The sequence below is a fragment of the Arvicanthis niloticus genome, chromosome 15, assembly GCF_011762505.2.
Source record: "Arvicanthis niloticus isolate mArvNil1 chromosome 15, mArvNil1.pat.X, whole genome shotgun sequence".
Lineage (NCBI taxonomy): Eukaryota > Metazoa > Chordata > Mammalia > Rodentia > Muridae > Arvicanthis > Arvicanthis niloticus.
Genome location: NC_047672.1, coordinates 52290356 through 52310129, shown reverse-complemented (window position 1 = coordinate 52310129; position 19774 = coordinate 52290356). Strand labels below are relative to the sequence as shown.

At 37.2% G+C, this 19774-nt stretch overlaps 1 protein-coding gene across 2 annotated transcripts in view; it reads right to left on the bottom strand.

Moving 5' to 3' along the window:
* Col28a1 (collagen type XXVIII alpha 1 chain) overlaps window positions 1-19256 on the bottom strand; it is a 153405-nt gene extending 134149 nt beyond the window's left edge. Inside the window, exons 1-8 of one of the 2 annotated variants that reach the window (XM_076913703.1) lie at window positions 19127-19256; window positions 15534-15692; window positions 14271-14827; window positions 8499-8519; window positions 7105-7161; window positions 5668-5721; window positions 3889-3930; window positions 1382-1408 (exon numbers count right to left, since the gene is read on the bottom strand). In XM_076913703.1, the coding sequence (XP_076769818.1) occupies window positions 1382-1408; window positions 3889-3930; window positions 5668-5721; window positions 7105-7161; window positions 8499-8519; window positions 14271-14827; window positions 15534-15678 (903 nt within the window). In that variant the 5' untranslated portion in view covers window positions 15679-15692; window positions 19127-19256. Of the gene's footprint in view, window positions 1-1381; window positions 1409-3888; window positions 3931-5667; window positions 5722-7104; window positions 7162-8498; window positions 8520-14270; window positions 14828-15533; window positions 15693-17567; window positions 17647-19126 lie in introns of those variants that run through there. The other variant, XM_076913704.1, reaches the window with a different exon arrangement.
* Between the last annotated feature and the right edge of the window lie 518 nt (window positions 19257-19774).

Sequence of the window (19774 nt, the reverse complement as noted above, 5' to 3'; positions counted from 1 at the left end):
GTGAACCTTCTGTCCGCCTTAATTTGTAGAATAAAGGCTGGAGCCAGTGATTGGGCAGTAGTGGGGGAGGTGGAGCTTAGGGGAGGAGTCGGAAGAGGAAGTTGAAGGGAGAGGGAGGCGATGGAAGAGAGGAGGTGGAAGGAGGAGGAGAAGAACGTGGCCTGGAAAAACCACAAGTTATAAGGGATCTCATAGCTGGGGAATAGAGTAGTGCAATGGTAAATCTGCCCAATCTAGGCTTGCAGTATATATAAAGTCTGGCTCAAAAAAAAAAAAAAAAAAAAAAAAAATCAAGCTAAGAACAACAAATTGCTTAAATATTGATGTAGCCTGGGCCCAAAACCCAAAGCTCTCAACTTACTATTCCTGTTCTTCCACAAAAAGAGGGGCTATAAGACTTAAAGTTCAAGTAGTAAAACAGAGCTTCCTACATGATTCTCACTCCTGCTACAGGCACCTGCCTTCCATTTGTGACAGGGAGCCACACCTTAGCTCCCTCTCAGAACTAGGAAGTAGCTGATATGGAAAAGAGGTTTATGGAAGACCTAAAGATGGAGCAGGCTTCAGCCATTTTGCAGGAATTCCTGGACTTTTGTCTAGCAAACAGAAAGATGGCACAAGATTCACATACTGTGAACTACTGACTTCTTTGGAGATGGGGACAAGAATACCTTGAATAGAACCCACTAAAAGTTGCAACCCCACTGTCTAGGTCTATGGCCTATTCCCTATAGAATAGAATGGATGATAGGAATATTTTCTGACTTCAACCAGAAAATCTGCTACTCGAGAACTCCGGAATAGATGTATCAGTGGATCACTGAGTACTTGTAGAGATTCCTGCACACAGTGAAACTTTTGAATTTCTTTTGAAGCATTTTAATTTCCTATTTTGTAGTTTTCAAATAATCAGGAAGTCATCTACCAATTTATACCTTTTTGTTTACATGTTAAACCCACTTTCTCTGCAAGCTCTTAGCTCCTTGTGATCAATAAGTTTTTATTGCTTACCCAGAATCAATCTTCTTTTCCTCTGGGAGGTAGCCAAGATCTGAGTTATCAGAGACCATAAGCAACAACACAGCTACTTACTCAAGGTGTTAGTGTTGGAGAAATTTTTTATCTGAAAATGTGCTGCTTTTTTTTTTTTTTTTTTTTTTCAAATTGGGGTTCTTTACTGAAAAGTTTCATGTTTGCAGAGTTAGAGGGACACTGAAAACCCAAGAGGCACCTCCACTTCTACAACACATGACCATATCTTATATTTCATTATTAGTCTACTCTAACAGACTTAAGAATATACTTGAAAACGATGAAGGACAATAATAGCACTTATGTTTTTCTTTCTAAAATTCTGGTTTATTTGTTGTTAAGAACTTACCTTGTCACCCTTGTACCCAGGGATTCCCTAGTTTAAAAGGAGAAATCAAAAAGTAAAGTAAGATATATAGAACAGCATTAGATAAAGTAAGATATTACAGGACAGCATTAGAGGAAGCACTACATACAAAGTACAACAAATCACATCTTCAAGTCTTGGAAATAGGACCACATAAGTGCCAGGTATTTTACATCTCCTGAGCTTGGCGACTAAGGAGAATGAAGCTATGTTTCCTTTTACAGCTTATTTTCAGTTCCAGATTCTTGTCCCTCAAATTCAATTTCTTACCCTTTGGATCAAAACTGAAGGAGAGAGTATACACTGAAAGTCGTCGTGAACATGATGACCATAACAGTGCTCTCAAACTGTTTCATTGACTTTTAAACCATAAGTTATTGCAGCTGAATGTTTCCCTGGATGGGTTTGAGAAACTGGCTTTGAAATGAGCTAATGCCCTTTAGAATATTCATAAATGTCTGTATCCATCATGGTCCTCCCTTCAGATTCAGTCTAGAATATATAGCATCAAGGAAATGAATGGTTCCTCTATCAACCCTAATGAGTCAGTGACCTTTGAGTTTTTGGCTTTTATCTCACGCTAAGTGAGAAGCCAGCACCTCGACTGTCTTCTGAGTCACTCGTGGGAATCCTGAGAAGCCCTTTTTACTGTGCCATTCTCATAAGCTCTCTAAGAGGCACTATTCTGGGTATTAAATGAACTGGGAAACTGCCAACTCCAAGGAACAGTAAGTCTTTTCCATCATCATCCTAAGACTATATTTTTCAAGGATAAAATAGAATTATAAGACTTATTTAATATAAGCTGGAGAAACCAGTGGCATAAATGAGCTAATACTGCCAGGTGACCATGAATCCTACAAAAATTTTTAATCCATCTTGTGTATAACTTTTCCAAATAGAAACTTCAGAGAGGAAATAACACTTCTTTCTAAATTAATAGGCGCTGAAGAATAGAAAATGAAAGTTGAGTTGGCCAAAGATAGAGTGACAGTGTGATTTAACCAAGTGTAAAAAATACTTCTTCGCATGAATTGATCAATTGCTAACATTATGTTTAAAATTAAAGACACAGTTAATTTGGTATTTTCTAAAAATTAATCTTCACTTATCATAGCAATGATAATAATGTAGACTTCCAATCCCAGAACACACAAACATTTGAATTTTTTGCTGTTATTTCATTTTGTTATTTCAAGACAGAGAATTAGATTTTGGAAGGAACCTATAGAAGTCTGTAGAAACAAGGGAATGCTACTCTCTTCTAGTATGTTCTTGTTTTCTTCTGAAAATCCTGGTTATTTTATCTGTTGGTCATCTCTCCAGGACTTTGTTTGCTTCTTTATTTCTTTTTTTCTTTTCAGGACCTCTTAACCACTAGCTTTAAAATACTCCAATTTAAAATATCCAAAATTACCATATCGGTCTCTGTCAAGTTTGTCTGATTTTCTTATTTCTGCTAATAAAACTTTTCTGATTTCTGGCACTATCATATTACATATCTCATCAAGTTATAGGGTCAAAATTTTATAATTATCTTAATTTTCTCTCTCCTCTTTGTCCCTACTCCAAATTCCTTTCAAAGTTAATCTTTCTCTCGAAGCTTTTGAGTTATTCAACTCAGCTCAAGTTTCAAGAGCTTTCTTTCCATTACCTTGAAAAAAAAACCCAGCATTAGTAACCTAGAAGACAACTAAGAAGCACTTTCTGAACAAATAGCACAACTTCTGAACAGACTCCTATGCAAAGGAACAAGCTTTCCTTCGGATGCTTCCATGGGTTTAATTAAAAACCCAAGAGACCAGCTTCGTGAAACTCCAATTCTGAGTCTGACTGTTCACTCAAACCAAGGGGCTAAGTGAAAAGACAAAGCACAACACAACATTGTTTTTCACTGTAGGTGTTGCTATTTGCTGTCCTCACTGCAATGCCCAAGCAAATATAAAATTAACAATGTACCATAATTCGTTTTCAAGCCATCTCAAGAAGGCAAACAGATGCTTGTGCCTCACATACAATTTCTTACCCTTCGGATTAAAACTGAAGGAGAGAGTATACACTGAAAGTCGTCATGAACATGATGACCGTAAGGGTACTCTCACACTGTCACATTCTTATCGATAGAACCACATTGACAAAGGCATAGTTTAGACCATGTAATTCTTACACTTTTAAAATCGTAGCTTTTTTACTTCCATTAAAAAAGAATTTCCATAAGAAGTAAAGCAAAGTGCCTTTGTCATTTGAGCCTTTCAGAAATGTTCAGCTGGGCATTAGGGAATGTCATATGTCCCATTGTCACTTTGCTGATTAGAGTATTTCCTCTCCTGAGTTCTGCCTCTGAGATCATGTCTGTCTGATTGCCTGCCTGCACCCTCAAGAGCATAGGTAAGTAGGAATCTATTTTGCAAGTGCACTTCATGGTCAAGCCAGTCAGTCAGAGATTCCCAGGACCGTTTGTCAGGAAAGCATTCCAATTCTGTACATACCACAGGACCTCTTTCTCCAGTTTCTCCTTTCTGAGCATCACCCTGTAACAAACAACACTCAGTCAAAATTCTTCAGCCCAGCAAGTGATTGATTGCTCAATAAAATGTGCAATTCCTAGATAATGGGTTAACCCAATTAGAGAAGAATCTTAAGCTTCCATCGTTGACATTTTCGCCATGCAATTTAAGGAAAAGAGCGGCTCAGATAAAGTGTGGCCTTCAGGAGTGAACCCAGATGGTCAGCATGCATAACATACATAGATTTTTCACAGCTTTAGCTGCATTCCAGTTTACAACATGGTGTTTTTCTCAAACATAGCATTGTGTTTCTCTGGAATAGGAGGATACTCAGGCTTTTCTCCAAGAGGCTTTGAATATTTTCTAAAATGTTCCTCAAGAGAGATTGCCTGATTTCAGCAAGACTAAGGAAAACAAAGTATGGTGCACAAAATTGCAAACCAAACTAATGAAATATGAACACTGAATTATAGCCAAGTTTCTAACCACAAAAGAAAGTGTGTTGGCATCAGTTGGGACCTACATAGGATAAGTGAAAATAAGAGAGTTTGCAGCATGCCCCAAGAATGCTACACATTCCTTCTCCTCAGGCTAGTGCCAAGAATATTCTGATTCATATAATGTTTTATATATATATTATCTTCTTAAGAATATTCTTATAAATGAGATTAAAGTTTGAATATTTTAATGTCTCTTATGTACTACTTAATTTCTTCCCAAAGTATAGGAGCCAAGTTGTCTTTCCAGCAAAGAGCAAAGGCCTCACCACATTATTATCACAAGTTATTATTATTTAAAGTTAAGGCTTTAATACCAAAAAAAAAAAAAAAGAAAAAAAAAAAGAAAGGAAGAAAGAAAGGAAGAAAACACTTCCTGAAACTCAAAACACCAAAAAATAAGACTGCATGAAGTAGAAATGTTTTTCTTTAAAAAAAAAAAAAAATCCTTTGGGTCAAACTTTCTAAAAATACTAAATAGTTATTATTAAAGAGGACCCTTTTGCTTAGTCAAATTTCTTTTATTTACTTAATGAAAATCTCTATTTTCTCCTTTATTAACTTTATTTCCTTTCTTTAAAATGGGTTGTATCATTTGCCTCTTTAATTATTAGAAACCTGATATTTATCAGGCGGTGTAAAGTTTTCATATACTACAGAGACTGACTCAATGAGCTGAATGTGGTGGCTCACACCTCTAATCCCAGCACTTGGGAGTCTGAGTCAAGAACACTGGGAAAAATACAAGGTCAGCCTGGACTTTAGAGTGAGTTCCTGGTCAATCAAGAGTGACTTAGTTTTAGTTAGAGCGTCTATTGATGTGATAAAACTCTATGACCTAAAGAAACTTGGGGAAGGAAGGGTTTATTCCAATATACAACTCTCTGGTCATATTCCATCACCGAGGGAATTCTGGGCTAGAATTCAAAGCAGGAGGCGGGAACTGAAGCTGACACCCTGGAGGAAAGCTGCTTACTGGCTAGCTCCTCACAGCTTACTCAGACTGCTCTCTTACATAATTCAGAACCACTTGTCCAGGGGTGGCACCTGCTATGTGACTAGCACCACCTACTTTAATCATTAATCAAGAAAGTGCATTAATAGGTAATCAGATGGAGACTTTTTTTTCAACTGAGGTTTCTCTTCACAAATAACTTTAATTTGTGTCAAGTTGACAAAACCAAACCAAACCAACCAGGACAGTCTTCTAAATAAATAAACAAGCTATTTTAGCCTCAAAAAAAAAAATCTGTTTTTAATTTACCGGATTTCCTTTTGGTCCTCGCTCACCTTTGGTACCGGGGTTTCCATGGGTACCCTGCAAGGAAATGGGGAAAAGATTATTTTTATTAAGTATCAGTTTTCTGTGCTTTTGAATAGTTTCTGATAAGCTGCACCAAAAATAGGAGACCTTGGAGCTTCAACCAAGCAAGCTGATATTCAACTCTGTTACTCGTAATTGTGCCGAGAACACTGCAAACCTTCTCTATGCAATCTCTGGGTTTGCGCAGAAGAGGGTAATATTCATCTTACTGATTACAGCTTCTTTTCAAATTACTTGTCAGCCATTTTCCAAACAAAATTAAACTCATTCAAAGACACTTAAAGACTGAATAGATAGAGGTTGGGGTGGGTGGTTTCTGCTTTGAACTACTATGGACCACCACCGACCCAGCTTGTTTGCCTGTGACCAAAGAGGTTCAGATCGAGGGGACCAGTTCCAGATATAAGAAAAGAGAACTCTTCCATCCTGTTCCAAACACCACCAAAAACTCTTCCTTTCCTGAGAACTGATTTTAAGGGCACTAAATAAACTAAAGTAAATGATTTACTCCTATGAAGATGCAACAGTTCAAGAAGGAGTGATGGAACGTATCAGTTTTGCTCCTGGTGGTGAGTTTTCTTGCCCACTGTTCATGGCAACTTCTTAATGTAGTAAGTTAAACAACAGCTTTATAGGAAAAGAAGGCTAAATCTTCACTTTAGTTAGGTCAGCTTCTATTGATTATCATGCAATACATACAACTTTGTATTTTGTGAGAAATAAATTCCCACTCTCTTATGCTTTGATTGGTAGAGTTATTAAGAATATATATATATATATATATATCCTGTAAAGTCTGAAACTAAACCTCAGGGGGAAACATGTCACACTCCCCCACACTCAGAGTATGTATTCTTGCCAACACTTTCAAACACTAGCACTAGCTCAAAAACATGTCGTCCATACACTGTGAAACCTGTTCTCCAGACTTCCAAATTCTTAAGACAAGATTTTTGAATCACATAGACAAGTGAATACACAGCAGAGATGGTTTCTGACACTATTAGTAAAGGAAAATCATTATGGTAAGTGACGCCATTGTCTTTCAGTAGCTACGTGTTTGTTTCTATTTTACAGAATTCACCTAAATCCCCAAAGCATCCTAACCGGGTTCTTCCCCATGAAGCTACATGGTGCTGCATCACTGGATTGCTGAGAAGGATGAAGCTTCAAGAATGGATGGTGCCATTTGTTTCTAGTGAGACAAAACATTGCCTAAACCACTATTGACATATGTTAGATTTTTCTATGTTTTCTCATAACTGAGAAATTCTGGCTCTAATCATCAAATAAAGAAACAACACTGAAAAGCCCCCTCTGAAAATAATTTTGCCACTGTCTTCATCAACCTCAAGTTGAATATAGATGTCTACTCACAGGAGGCCCTGGGTCACCTGGATCTCCTTTCTCACATTCACAGATCCTGTGTTCACACTGAATCAGCAAGAAACACAATGTTAATTCACAGTGAAATACAGGTTATGGTAGCATGCCAAACCTTAGCCAACATGTAACTGACTGAAACTCCCTTGAAGGAAGTTTCTCTCTCTTTCTTAAATTATCCAAGGCAAAGTCAGAACCAACTAAGAGTCAACTATTGAAGTATTATTAAGTTTTGCCATGGTTAAATAAAATAAATGTTCTACCATGTATTTATCAATGTATTTATAGAAAGAGACTGGTTAAAATAGAAAAATAATCATTTTTTTCTGTTGAATTTTGGATTTTATATTCATTCTCTTAATAACACATCACGGCCCAATCATATGTAAATATTCACTTCTCCCTACTCAGCCAAAAAAATATGATTTAAATCGTATTTATATCAATTAGAAGATGCACATTTTTTCTTCATCTTAACATCTCTGAAAACAGAATAAGCTGTAAATAGCTGCCTAACAGCTCAAACATGACAAAGTGATTGTTTTCTCTGTGTGTCTTCAAAATTTACAGACCACACTTAACAGATGCTGTCCTGTCACCTGTGCTTTGCATGGTACCAAGTCTCTAGTTCAGGAGACCTTGGCAAGCTCATAACCACCTGTTGTACTATGTCCTTTTCAACAGATTGCTACTAACTAGCTTCTTTTGTGATGTGCTCTGATTGGTTCCTCTCATCTGGTTCAGTTCTCTTCAAAAAGGAATGTAAATGAGCTTCAAGTCCAACCAGACAGCAGAGGACTTAATGCTAGGTTGATGCTGGCCAAAACCAGGAGCACCTTCCAAACCAGTGAATGTCTGATCCATGCATAGAATAAAAGAACCCATTTTTTTTTTCTTTTCTTTTTTTTTTTTTTTGGTTTTTCAAGACAGGGTTTCTCTGTATAGCCCTGACTCTCTTGGAACTCACTCTATAGACCAGGCTAGCCTCAAACTCAGAAATCCACCTGCCTCTGCCTCCCAAATGCTGGGATTAAAGGTGTGCACCCCTACTACCCAGCTAAAAGAGCCCATTTCAAATTAGAAATTTTGCCAGTTGGGTTGCGTGGATCTCTAAAATAATGTTTCCAATGACATTCACCACTTTCTACATTTTCTAAAAATTTCTAACCTACAGTTGACATATAGACACATAGAAACAAAACCACATGGTTTCCTCAAAGCAATATAGAGGCATAAAAATAAAACCACGTGGCTTCCTCAAAGTAAAGTAGCTCATTTTCAAAAGAATTTCACGCTTTTATTTAGTCGCGCCTTATGTGAATCACAAGATTGGTTTGCTAATTCAGGTTTTTTGAATAATTCATAGTAATAAGGCATTCGGCGCTTACCTTCCTTTCAAATAAGACATCCTAAAAGGGGGGAGAAAAAAGAATGAAACATTAACTCAATTAATAGTTCTGCTTCCACCTTCTTATTAGTCTTAATTATTCCCTATGGGATATGCAATTTCCAAGAAGAATAGCAAGTCAGCCTTTTTAACCTTGTAAAAGCAATAAAGTGGGCCAGCCAGCCAGCCACCCAAGGAGTGCTCTCAGCCATATAATAATAGGAGACAGGAGGGGCACTAACATTCAGAATTACTCTGTGTTTCCTAGGAACTTTATCTCTGCAGCCTGTGCCTTAGCTTTTGTTTCTTTGATCAGCTCTATTCTCTCTATAATTTAGCTCCAAACTTAATTGATTGTAATGAGAAACTTCTCGCTTTTGCTCACAAAGACTTAGGAAAATAAATAATTACATATTTCCTTGTCCCCAGCCCTATACATGTCTGCATTTGGATTTTGGCATTTTAAAACACCAATTTGGAAATCATTATCTTATGAAATTATTAATACATCCTAGAAAATCATGGTAAAACTCAAAAACAGAACATTAGAAAGCCCAATGGCATTTTTCAAGACGATCTAAAACATGGGAGGCCACAATTCCATTATTGTGATCAGTAGAAGAAAGGATTTTCCACATGAACTTTCAAGAGCCCCAAATATGGTATTTTATTTATAAAAGATCAACATGCAACAGTATTAAAAATAATATTTTGTGAAATAATTTTTAATAGTTCATAACAACATGTGTTATTTACATAAAAGAAAACTACATTTATAACTTGCTACCTAGGAGGAATTAAATATGTATAATATATTAAAAATATATGTGCCACAACAAAAATATTATTATAAAAGTAATTATGCATGTTGCTCTGACAGAGAAGGGGGGAGAGAAAAAGAGAGAGAGGGAGGGGTGGGGAGGGGGAGAGAGAGAGGAAGAGAGAGCAGGCTTAACTTCTGACTTTATATTAAGGAAACAAGACTTAGCTGAGGTCACAACCTGGGCTAAGTCTCCTGATCATCTTCAGCGGCACCTTTCACTCACCTCAAAGGAGACTTGGACAGAATGTTCTCAACACTTTGCTGCATTCGTAATTTCTGTGCCACAACCTATTTTTTTTTATCCCTCACAGGCCTCACTGTTGTCTGTAGCTCAGTAGGATGCTGCCTGACAAGTGTACTACAGATCTTGTGGGAAGATAAATATGGATAGAAAAGAATGTATGTTAGAAGAGATGACTCCGCCCTTCTTAAGAAAGGAGTTAAATAGTGCCTTGTGTTTCACTCTGAAAGGACAGTTTATATACGATAACACAAAGAACTAGGGGGAAAGGGATGCGAACATTTGCCATAAAACATGGAGGTGCTAATGAGAAAGTCAAAAGATAAAGTAGAACATAGACCTTTGTGGAGTCTGATGCCTTTAATGTACTTCACTGTCTCTATTTTAAGCCATCCTAATACAAAAGAGGGAAAAGACAGCAAAATGTTCTAAGAGGCTCTAATGACAGAGACTGAGAATTTGGACTGGTAATTAAGGGTCACCCTGAGTTTTTTTTCCTTACAACTAGCATGCTGTTTTTGACCAGTCACTGCAGGCAATTTTTCCCACATAGAAAGGAGGGAGGTTTTTAACTGCATAGTCTCAGAAGCTTTCAAATTCTAGTACTATATGTTATCTATAGATGTTAAGTGTCTTATCTAGCACCTCAGCAGACAAATGATTTTTATATTCCTGGACATATAACTCCAGCCTGCAAGTGGGATTCTTGTTTCTTCAAAAGCAGCAGCCCACAGAGAGAGTGGAGAACTCGGATGTGCTGAGAGTTGCTGTCCTTCTGAAGAATAGCTGGTTGTCCCTACAGAACTGAAGAGATGGTCACCTCCTGTCTATGCTGCCTGAATGGTGTCTGTATGTTTCAGTATTCATTACTATTCATAACAGTAAAAAAGTAGATCAATAAATGAAGTCATGTTCAACAGTTAAAGTGAGTTGACTGGCTTTACAATAATCCAGCATGGGTACTTCCAAAAAAAAAAAAAATACTGGGCACCCTCCCTCATGAATGTATGAACATCTGACATATACATACACATGAAAAATATTTAAAACACACATCAAAACCTTTCCCTTGGGAAAAGAAGGAAAAGAAAAACTTTGAGATAGTTCAGAGGGTGCAACATAATAAGCTCTAGTAGTTTAAATCAAACTATAAATTTTGAAAAACATTAACCCCCAAAAAGTCTAGTTTTGACATTGTTACAAACTTTTACAATAAGAAATATCTTTATCATTTTATGTGGTTTTTTATTTGAAACAGTCTTACTGTGTAGCCCAAGCTGGCTAGAACTCACTGTGTAGCCCAAAGTGACCTCAAAGTCATGACAATCTTTCCTTGACTTCCCACGTGCTAGGACTATAGCCATGAGCCACCACAGTTGGCTCCTGACATTCCTAGTTTTTAAATTTATTCTTTCAGCATATTTGTGCCTTTTGTCAGCACTCCCTTTGAAAATTTAGTTTTATTTCATTCTATTTCTCTTTAGCACACCTTAAAAATATAAAAGACAATTTTTGCACTTCATTTGTTTTTAGGTTTTTCTGAAACTTATGTTTCTATAGAAACAGAAACTCATACCCAACACTCATAATAGATAAGATTGTTTCAAACAAAGGACAAAGCTTCATCCCTAAAGGCACTTACAGTCCGAAGCTTTGGAACTGGGGACAACACACTGAAAGCAGTGTAAGAAGTCTACAGCAAGGAGAGTGGGAGTCAGTAATAGTTTCTTGGAATAGGTGGGGCTTTCTGGGTGATTCTGAAGAAAGGAATGAAAGGGACCAACTAACACCCAGATGGCATGCTGCTCTATATGTCAAAGTTTGTTGGTGGAAAGAGTCATAAAGACTAGTGTGGGCAATAAGACAAAGACAGCAATGAGAAGGGATATGCCAAGGGAGAGGACAGAAGGGTCCTGTGGATGGAGCTGGCTGCCTGGGAAGTAGGAGTTCTCTCCATGAGGAGAAGGTTGGCAGCCGGGAAAGCACACGGTCATAGGGGAAGGGTGTCGTCAAAGGCAGTCTACAAATTTCAGTTTGAGTTATGGCTTGTAAGTTCTGTTCAAATTTGAATTTCAGTGAGAAGAATAAATAGAGAAATGTTCTCACTAAAATAGAAGACGTACACTGTGTCAATGGATTCTGATTTGTATAACGGGATGGTGGTCAAAATAGAAGGCTGAAGGGGAGCGGCTAATTTTGTGAGTACAAGGCCAATGCTATAAACGGTGATGGAGGAAATATGAAGAATTGACAAAGTTATTAATATCATAACTAATGGGGTGGGAGCAAAGGCCAGCAAGCTCTATAATAACAACAAAAGCCTCTGCAATTTAACTTAGGAGCAAAATTGCCATTACAAAAGCTGAAACAGAACAGAAATAAACATCTTTAAAAAAAAATGAAGCCTGGAAAAAACAGAAAGTAACCACAACTAATGAAGAAAAGCATATGATTCCATTATTCTAAAGATGACATAGAAAATGCCAAATTAATCCTTTATGTGGTAAAGAGAATACCTTAAATTCATGCTTTTTTTAAAGAATGTCCAGAAAAAGAAATTTTAATTAATCTCAACCTTTACTTCTGGATTTTTAAATATTGATTTTATACTGTCTTATTCTTCTAAAGGACTAAGTGATATATCTAGAACATTAGAGTGAATCTGTTTCACATGTGAATTACAATAAAATTAACAGCAAGATACTCTGCACATTCCCTTTAGTAGGAATCACTACATCCTCTTTGATAATTTAGAGCCGAAATGTTTCTTCTAAGAGGCTCTTACATGATACTTTCTATGGAAGATACTGAGGGATTTGTCTTTATTAATTTTGTTTCCTGAAAAAAACTCTACGTATTCTGGACAGTTATGTCCATTAAATCTCACTAGATTGATCCTTGTAATAAAAATGAGTAGGCTGCTGATCTCCCCAAAATAACCCAAATTCATAAATTAGTATCTTCAGTAAAAGGAGCCAAGCACAAATGGGTGCATATGATATGGATTTGTTTCTGTAAAATGCTATGAAGTGTACACTAATCCAGAGGGGAAAGTCTGATCAGTAGCTCTAGGGTCAGATGAGGAGAAAGAGATTACAAAGAAGTTTGAGTAGGCATTTATAAACGATAGAAATTTCTACATTCTAATTGTGTTGGTGGTTACATGACTGTGTATACCTGTCAAAACTCATGGAACTGTGCACTTTAAGTAATGCATTTCTGTTCTTCAATTATGCCTACATATTTTAAATGCCTAGCCACATAAGAATTTCAATATAAAAAAAATTAAAATGTCAGCTAGCAATGTAATGAACATAGGTTAAATGAGGAATTTTCCCAAGGATCTAGCTTTATAGAAAGGTCCTGCTTTATAGAAAGGAGCAATGAGAGCTGGTGTGCCTTTCTTTTAAAAGCTGAACAGTACTCTGGGCCTGGAATGTATCTGAAAAGTAGTATCTCCCTGTCAGGAGAAAGTCATTCACAGAAGTGACATCTGAACAAACAAGCTGAAGTCATGGGGTGCTAAGGAAGAAGAATCTCATTGGTCATTTTCTGTTCCCTCATAAACAGTCCTAGCCCCAGTCAACTGCCAAGAGCTCCTATCCTCAGTTGGGCAGGAATCTCAGCAAGGGTGTATCTAGAGGGAGTAGCAACATCCTGTGCCTGAACATCTGGCCAAACAAGGAACTGCCTTCTCTGTGCCTTCTAGGGTCAGCTTTTCTCACACTAGAGATGAGGAGGGGAAAGGAATGAAAAGCCACTAAATGTTCACCTTCCCAGGATTCCCCTCTGTACGTGATAGACAGCTAAGAGGTGTGGATGCCTTGAACCAATGGCATAGGCAGGGCTAGGTACTGCCGTAGCACCTTAAGTTTCACGTGAAATGCCTTCACCAATGAGACTCACCTGGAAACTGTGGGCTCTGACTCCAGTCTAAATGAGCTCAACCCTCTTTAGGATTACCCTCGATTAGCTAGCCAAAATAATTTCTTCCTCTCTTAGATTGCTTTGTCGGGCAATAGGAAAAGTAACATAGACAGGCTTGTAACATTTAAAAAAAAAACAGAAAAAAATTTAAATGACAAGTCTGAATTTTTAAGTAATATGACATGGAGATGGGTAAAATGGTTAAAGATAATCAAGCAATGGGAGGTAAGAAAGGACAAGTTGGAACAAATAAGGCAGCCTACAGATTGAGAACCAGATGAATGTGAGTCAACAAGGTACATGATTTTAGGATAAGTAAACAGGAGAGTATGCTGTATGCTTTAAAAGTAATCTTTCCCACATCCTCACGGTGTGACAAAGTTAGGGATACAATTTCAGGGAACTAACTTCACACATTCCTAGTAGATTGTCAGGGTAATGGAAATCCAGAAAGATCCATGTTCTGCATCCAATGGGACTCCTACTTTGTCAATGTTTTGTATCTACTCTTAAATAACCAATATATGAATATACAATAAGAAATATATATATTTCATACATATATATATATTTCATATATATAATGCAAATGGGAGATAAGAAAGGACAAGTTAAAACAAATAAGGCAGACTACAAATTGATAATCAGATAAATGTAAGTTAACAGTGTATATGATTTTAGGATAAGTAAACAGTAAAGTATGGGGTATGCTTTAAAAATAATCATATATATATATATATATATATATATATATATATATATATATCCCTCTAGGTACCTACCAGGCGTTCTCCAATTTTGTCTACAAGTGTTGAATCACTCAATAGTAGAACAGGTTCATTGGAAGAATCCCCAGATATCAAACGAAGTTTGGCTTCATTGACCACAGAGGAAAGTCCAACAGTGATAAATGATATTCCTGAAGTTCTAGCATCTTCAGAAATACTTTGGACATCTGGACTCTTGGGATGATCGATGCCATCAGTCATCAGCAAGGCCACTTTCACGCCATCTTTACGCCCTTCTCTTTTCAGTAGCCTTGTGGCATTGGAGATGGCATAATAAGAAAAGGTGCCTTGCCCAATTAAATTCAAAGACTTGACCCGCTGCTTAAATGTCCGGAGATCCTTCCAAGAAGACAAGGGTGGATCAATCTGGACCGAGCTGCTAAACTGAAGGGCTGCCAGCTTGATGCTGTATTTTAATGAACGACCAGGAGTCAACTGGAAAAGCTTCTCACTCAAGCTGTCCACAAAGGCTTTCTGATTATCAAAGAGTGCAATTTTAGAACTTTCAGAGCTGTCCAGGATAAAGACAACATCTATGAAGCAAATGGCATCTGAAAGAGAACACAAAGGTTACCCCACTTAAAACATTAAAAAAAGAGGAAAGTGCAGCATATTTTTAAAATTAAACAAATATTAGGCAAAGGTGTCAAAAGGTAAATCAAAAAAACGTTTGTCGCCGGGCGGTGGTGGCGCACGCCTTTAATCCCAGCACTTGGGAGGCAGAGGCAGGCGGATTTCTGAGTTCGAGGCTAGCCTGGTCTACCGAGTGAGTTCCAGGACAGCCAGAGCTACACAGAGAAACCCTGTCTCGAAAAACCAAAAAAAAAAAAAAAAAAAAAACGTTTGTCTAACACTTGGATTATGTCATATTAGTACCTTGTAACCAAATGAGAAAATGTGTCTACACTCATCATAGGAATAACAACAGGAAAAGAAACTTAATTTTAAAATAGAGTTGAACATGAATTCTAGATCAGTTTCTTAATAGCTGATTTGTCTCTGGCCTTAAATATGTCATTTAAGCTCTCTGATTTACAAGTAAAGCTCAAATGAAATTCACAAGCGTTCTAAAATCTGAGGTGATCTAAATATGTCTGGCTTATTACTACACGGTTTAAGTTCATCAAGCAGAATATCACATGTATAGCTACACGTGATTTCCTATTTAAACCAAACACTATTTTAAAACTTTATGTTAGTGATTTCACAGGCTAAAACTAAAACTTTTTTTAAAAGACACTTTTTTTTTTTTTTTACCCTGGAAGTCATTTTTCCTTGCAAGTGTGGTTGGCTTTGGTCCTTTCTTTCTTTGTCCATCCACTTGAGTCAGAAAAGCTGGCAAAAGCAGGAGACAGAAGGCGACATCTCTTCTCCTCATTATGGTAGACGGTAAAATATTCATCTGCCTAGTAACACCTTGAAATGGAAAATTCAGTTATAAATACTTCCATAAAAGGTAATAATTACCTTTTTTCTTTTATTGAAAATATTTTTCTCATCTCCTGATTACAGTTTCTTCTCCCTCTGTTCCTCCCAGTCCTTCTCCATCTCCCCTCCCATCCAGATCCATCCCCTTTCTGTCTCCCATTAGAAACCAATCGGGTGGGCTGAAGAAATGGCTCAGCAGTTAAAGGTGCTGACTGTTCTTCCAGAGGTGCTGATTTCAATTCCCATCAATCACATGGCAGTTATACAACCATCTGTAATGGGACCCAATGCCCTCTTCTGGTGTGTCTAAAGAGAGTGACAGTGTAAATAAGTAAATAAATCTTAAAAAAAAAAAAAAAGAAAAGAAAGAAAGGAAAAAGAAAATAAACAGATTTCTAAGGAATTGTATTGTGATATAATAAAACAAGAACGAATACATTAGAACTGGACAAAACGAACAAACAGACAAAAAAGAGCCCAAGAGAAGGCACAAGAAACAAAGACACATTTGCACACTCAAGACTCCCATAAAAACACTAACTGGAAGCCATAATATATATACAAGTTACCTGTCAGGTGAGAAAGAGTGAGAGAGACAGAGAGAGAGAGAATAAATAAACTAATTAATTAATTAATTGTAAATAAACAGTTTCAAGCTTGTAGAGTCAAAATCTGTGATATGAGCCAACAACATGGTTCAGGAGTTAAGGAACTTGACATCAAGCATGGTGACCTCAGTTTGATTCTCCAGGGCCCACGTAGTATAAGGAGAGAACTAACTTCAGAAAGCTATCCTTTGACCTTTACATACATACATACATACATATACACACACACACACCATGGCTCACTCAAACACACACACACACACACACACTCATTCACATTTCAAACAAAATACTCATAGTGAGATTTTTAAAGTTTCTAACCTAAGCAAGTCATGATAAAACATTTCTTAGTAAATATTCACTTATATTAAAATAGTTATATTTAAGCAGCACTACTTTCTTCCTATATTATGGAGAGCGGGGCATAAGGAATGCCATTGGTCAGTCTCTCAGTCCCACACTGTTTGGGGACCATGGTTCCATCCCAGAACCTGCCTTGCCATTTCCAGATCCTTCAGAGTGAGTTCAGATGACTGCATGTTTGTTACACTCATTTTCACTATTAGCAGATTCAACTCTCCCTTGGATACAGAACCACTACATTTTCAGTCTTACTATGATACACACGGCATCAATTAGTTCAAAAGTCAATAAAATGAAATTATTTCTCCGCTTTCCATAACTCCTTTCTCTTTTCTCTTGCTTTGGAAAGTTTGTCTTCATCAGGTTCAACAGTGGAACTGCATATCTAATGAATAAAAAATAATTTGACAACAGAACCCACTAGATTTGCTTAAAAGCAACTTCCAAATGAAAATGGGAAAAGACTTGAAGTCAGAGTCCTATGCCTTTAACTCAGTGAAACTATTTTTTTCTATGTAAACAATGAAAACTCTAATTCTATATTAAAATTCTCAGTCATCTGTATCAGTTCAATATGCCCAGCTGCACACACAGTGGTGTTTAAATCCACAGAATTCCCTGACAAAAGAAGACTGATATGTTGCTAGCTCAGGATACCCAAGGGAGCAGGAACAAAAAGTTTATTTAGAATTGACAGTCTGCATGGTTTTCAGTGCTTGCCTCCTTCTGCTGAATTAACTCCAGAAGGTCTGGAAAAGGAATCACATTTTCCCCTTTGGCACCTTGCCTTCAGAAAATGTGAACTGGAAATTTATGGCCGTGGTTTTTCCAGACTCTCAATAGAGGGTGGGAATGCATGCAAAGGCAGTGATGGGTGAGCTAGGAGACTGACCTCTTTCAGACAGGCAGATGGATTAAACTCCCTAAAGAAGCAAGACTCTTAGGTTGGAGATAACGCTGCCGCTGCTGGCTTCAGGCCACTGTTTCTTCCTAAATAGCAGGCAGCAGGAAGTTTATTAACAGAACTTCACTTCCGTGTGAACAAGCACCTGTGCTGGCCCATGCTCTGAGAGCAATTGGCTAAATGTCAGCCAAGCTTCAGACCAGTACACTAAGATATGAAGACAGTGGGTAGTTGAAGCAAAAACCAAAACAAAGAACTAGAACTGTGCTAAGGAAATAGAACATAAAAATGGCTCCTCTGCTTTCACCAAGGAGACCATGAAAGAGCTACTTATTTAATTCTGAAGCTTAGTGTAAAGCTAGAGTCATGTAGACACACACAGCTGCTGATGCATTTTCAGAGGGGAAAACAAATCATTAATGTTGTATAGGGGTTTGCTTTCTTGCACCCACACCAGGAGAAACATCTCAGACATGCTGGACCTAAGAGAGACATCAGGATTTTGGAACCATTGGTTTCAAATAATGCCTTATTCTCCCTGAAAACAGAACTGAACATGCAGTTTTTTCGCCTTAGAGAACTGAATTTACTCCTCATGTGTGTAATAGTCACTGATGCTGTTCAGACATGGCAGTAATCGTAACATCTCGATGTTGTGGTTTCCTCTGAGGCTCTTGACTGGGCACCTGACACAAAGCTTTTTGTTTTCCTGTAGGGTCTGCAGGGTATCCTCTTGGTTTTATTTTTCTTTCTCTAGCTTTTCCATTCTTTTATCTTCCTGAACTCCCTAACTCTGCTAGCTTGACATTATAAGGGCCCACCCACTTCTTATCACTCTCAGCAGGTCCTATTGAGTTCTTAATAGTTCTTATCTTTTAGAAAGATGTACAAATGATTTGAAGAGAGAGAAAATGCAGTTAGTTCAATGAAAGAAATATAAATCTCTATGTTAATAATGGCTAAATTTTATTTAAAATGCAGCTCTTTTTCCAAATGCTGTATTTTGAAATTTTGCTTAAAACTTATTCTTAAGTCAATATCAGGGTCAATACATTCAAAAAAAACCTTTGTTTAGTAATTTTTCAGAAATAAAACACTTTTTGTAGATTTTAATAACTTTACCTCAGTATTTGCATTTTCCTGGTTCTTCACGAAGACAAAATGAATGGATATTTTTTATTCAAATTTCTAAATTAGTCAAATGCTAAAATATCCTAAAATGAATCCTGAATTGTTGAAACCCATGTCAAACTTTTTAAAAAGTTCCCCAAAAGGTATTAACATCATTGTGATACAGTTTAGTAGATTGTAAATTCAGAATACAATTTGCAAAATGAAAAATTAAGTACCTTTAAATTTAGTTTTAAATGTACATATTTAGCCATTATTTATGCTCATATTATTCAAAACAATTAGTTTTGAGTCACAGCAGAGGGCAAGTTTTTCAATAAGCTTCCTTCACATGACAAGAACACCAGCCATTTATCCTTGCACAATTCCTAGACAGTCCTGAGTTTAGGAACTAAAACCAAGCAGCTCTGTCTTACCTTAGGAAGTCTGTCAGACAGGAAAGAGAGAAGAGTGCAGCAGATGCCCACAGCAGGGACTCTTATTAAATAGAGTTAGCTATTTGATATTGTTCAGTACTCTGGGAAATAATTGTCTCTGCTTTTGAATTTTTTTGGCAATCTCTTATTCTTGTTTACCAGAGTGGTCAGGCATTTGGCCAAGGTGCAAGATCTGGGTGGGATCAGTAAGCAACTTAAAGGAGCAGCATCCCTTTAGAATAAGTCTGTGTTTTCCAGACTACTGCTCCGTAAAAGAAAAAAAGAAAAAAGAAAGTGAGCAAATTTTCTACATTGTAGGTGTCGATCGACAATCTGCCTGCGTTTCTCACACTATATCTTTGTTTTGATTTCTGTCTTTCTCTTTGCCCGGGGTTTGCTCTCTGAGACACTGGTTAGAATACCAAGCACTGTGGAGACACATAAATGACAGCAGACTCAGCTTCAACATCTTTTTAAGAAAATGAGGATTAATAATTCTTGAAGTTGAATGATGAGCACGTAGCTGTTAGTCATTCTGCTTCTGATTCTTGAAAAATGTTTTATAAAAGAAAGTTTAGGTAATATTTAGTCTTAGTTGAGCTCTGGCTCTGCCCCTAACCTCTCTGAGGGCCTCGCTCTCCCGTGTAG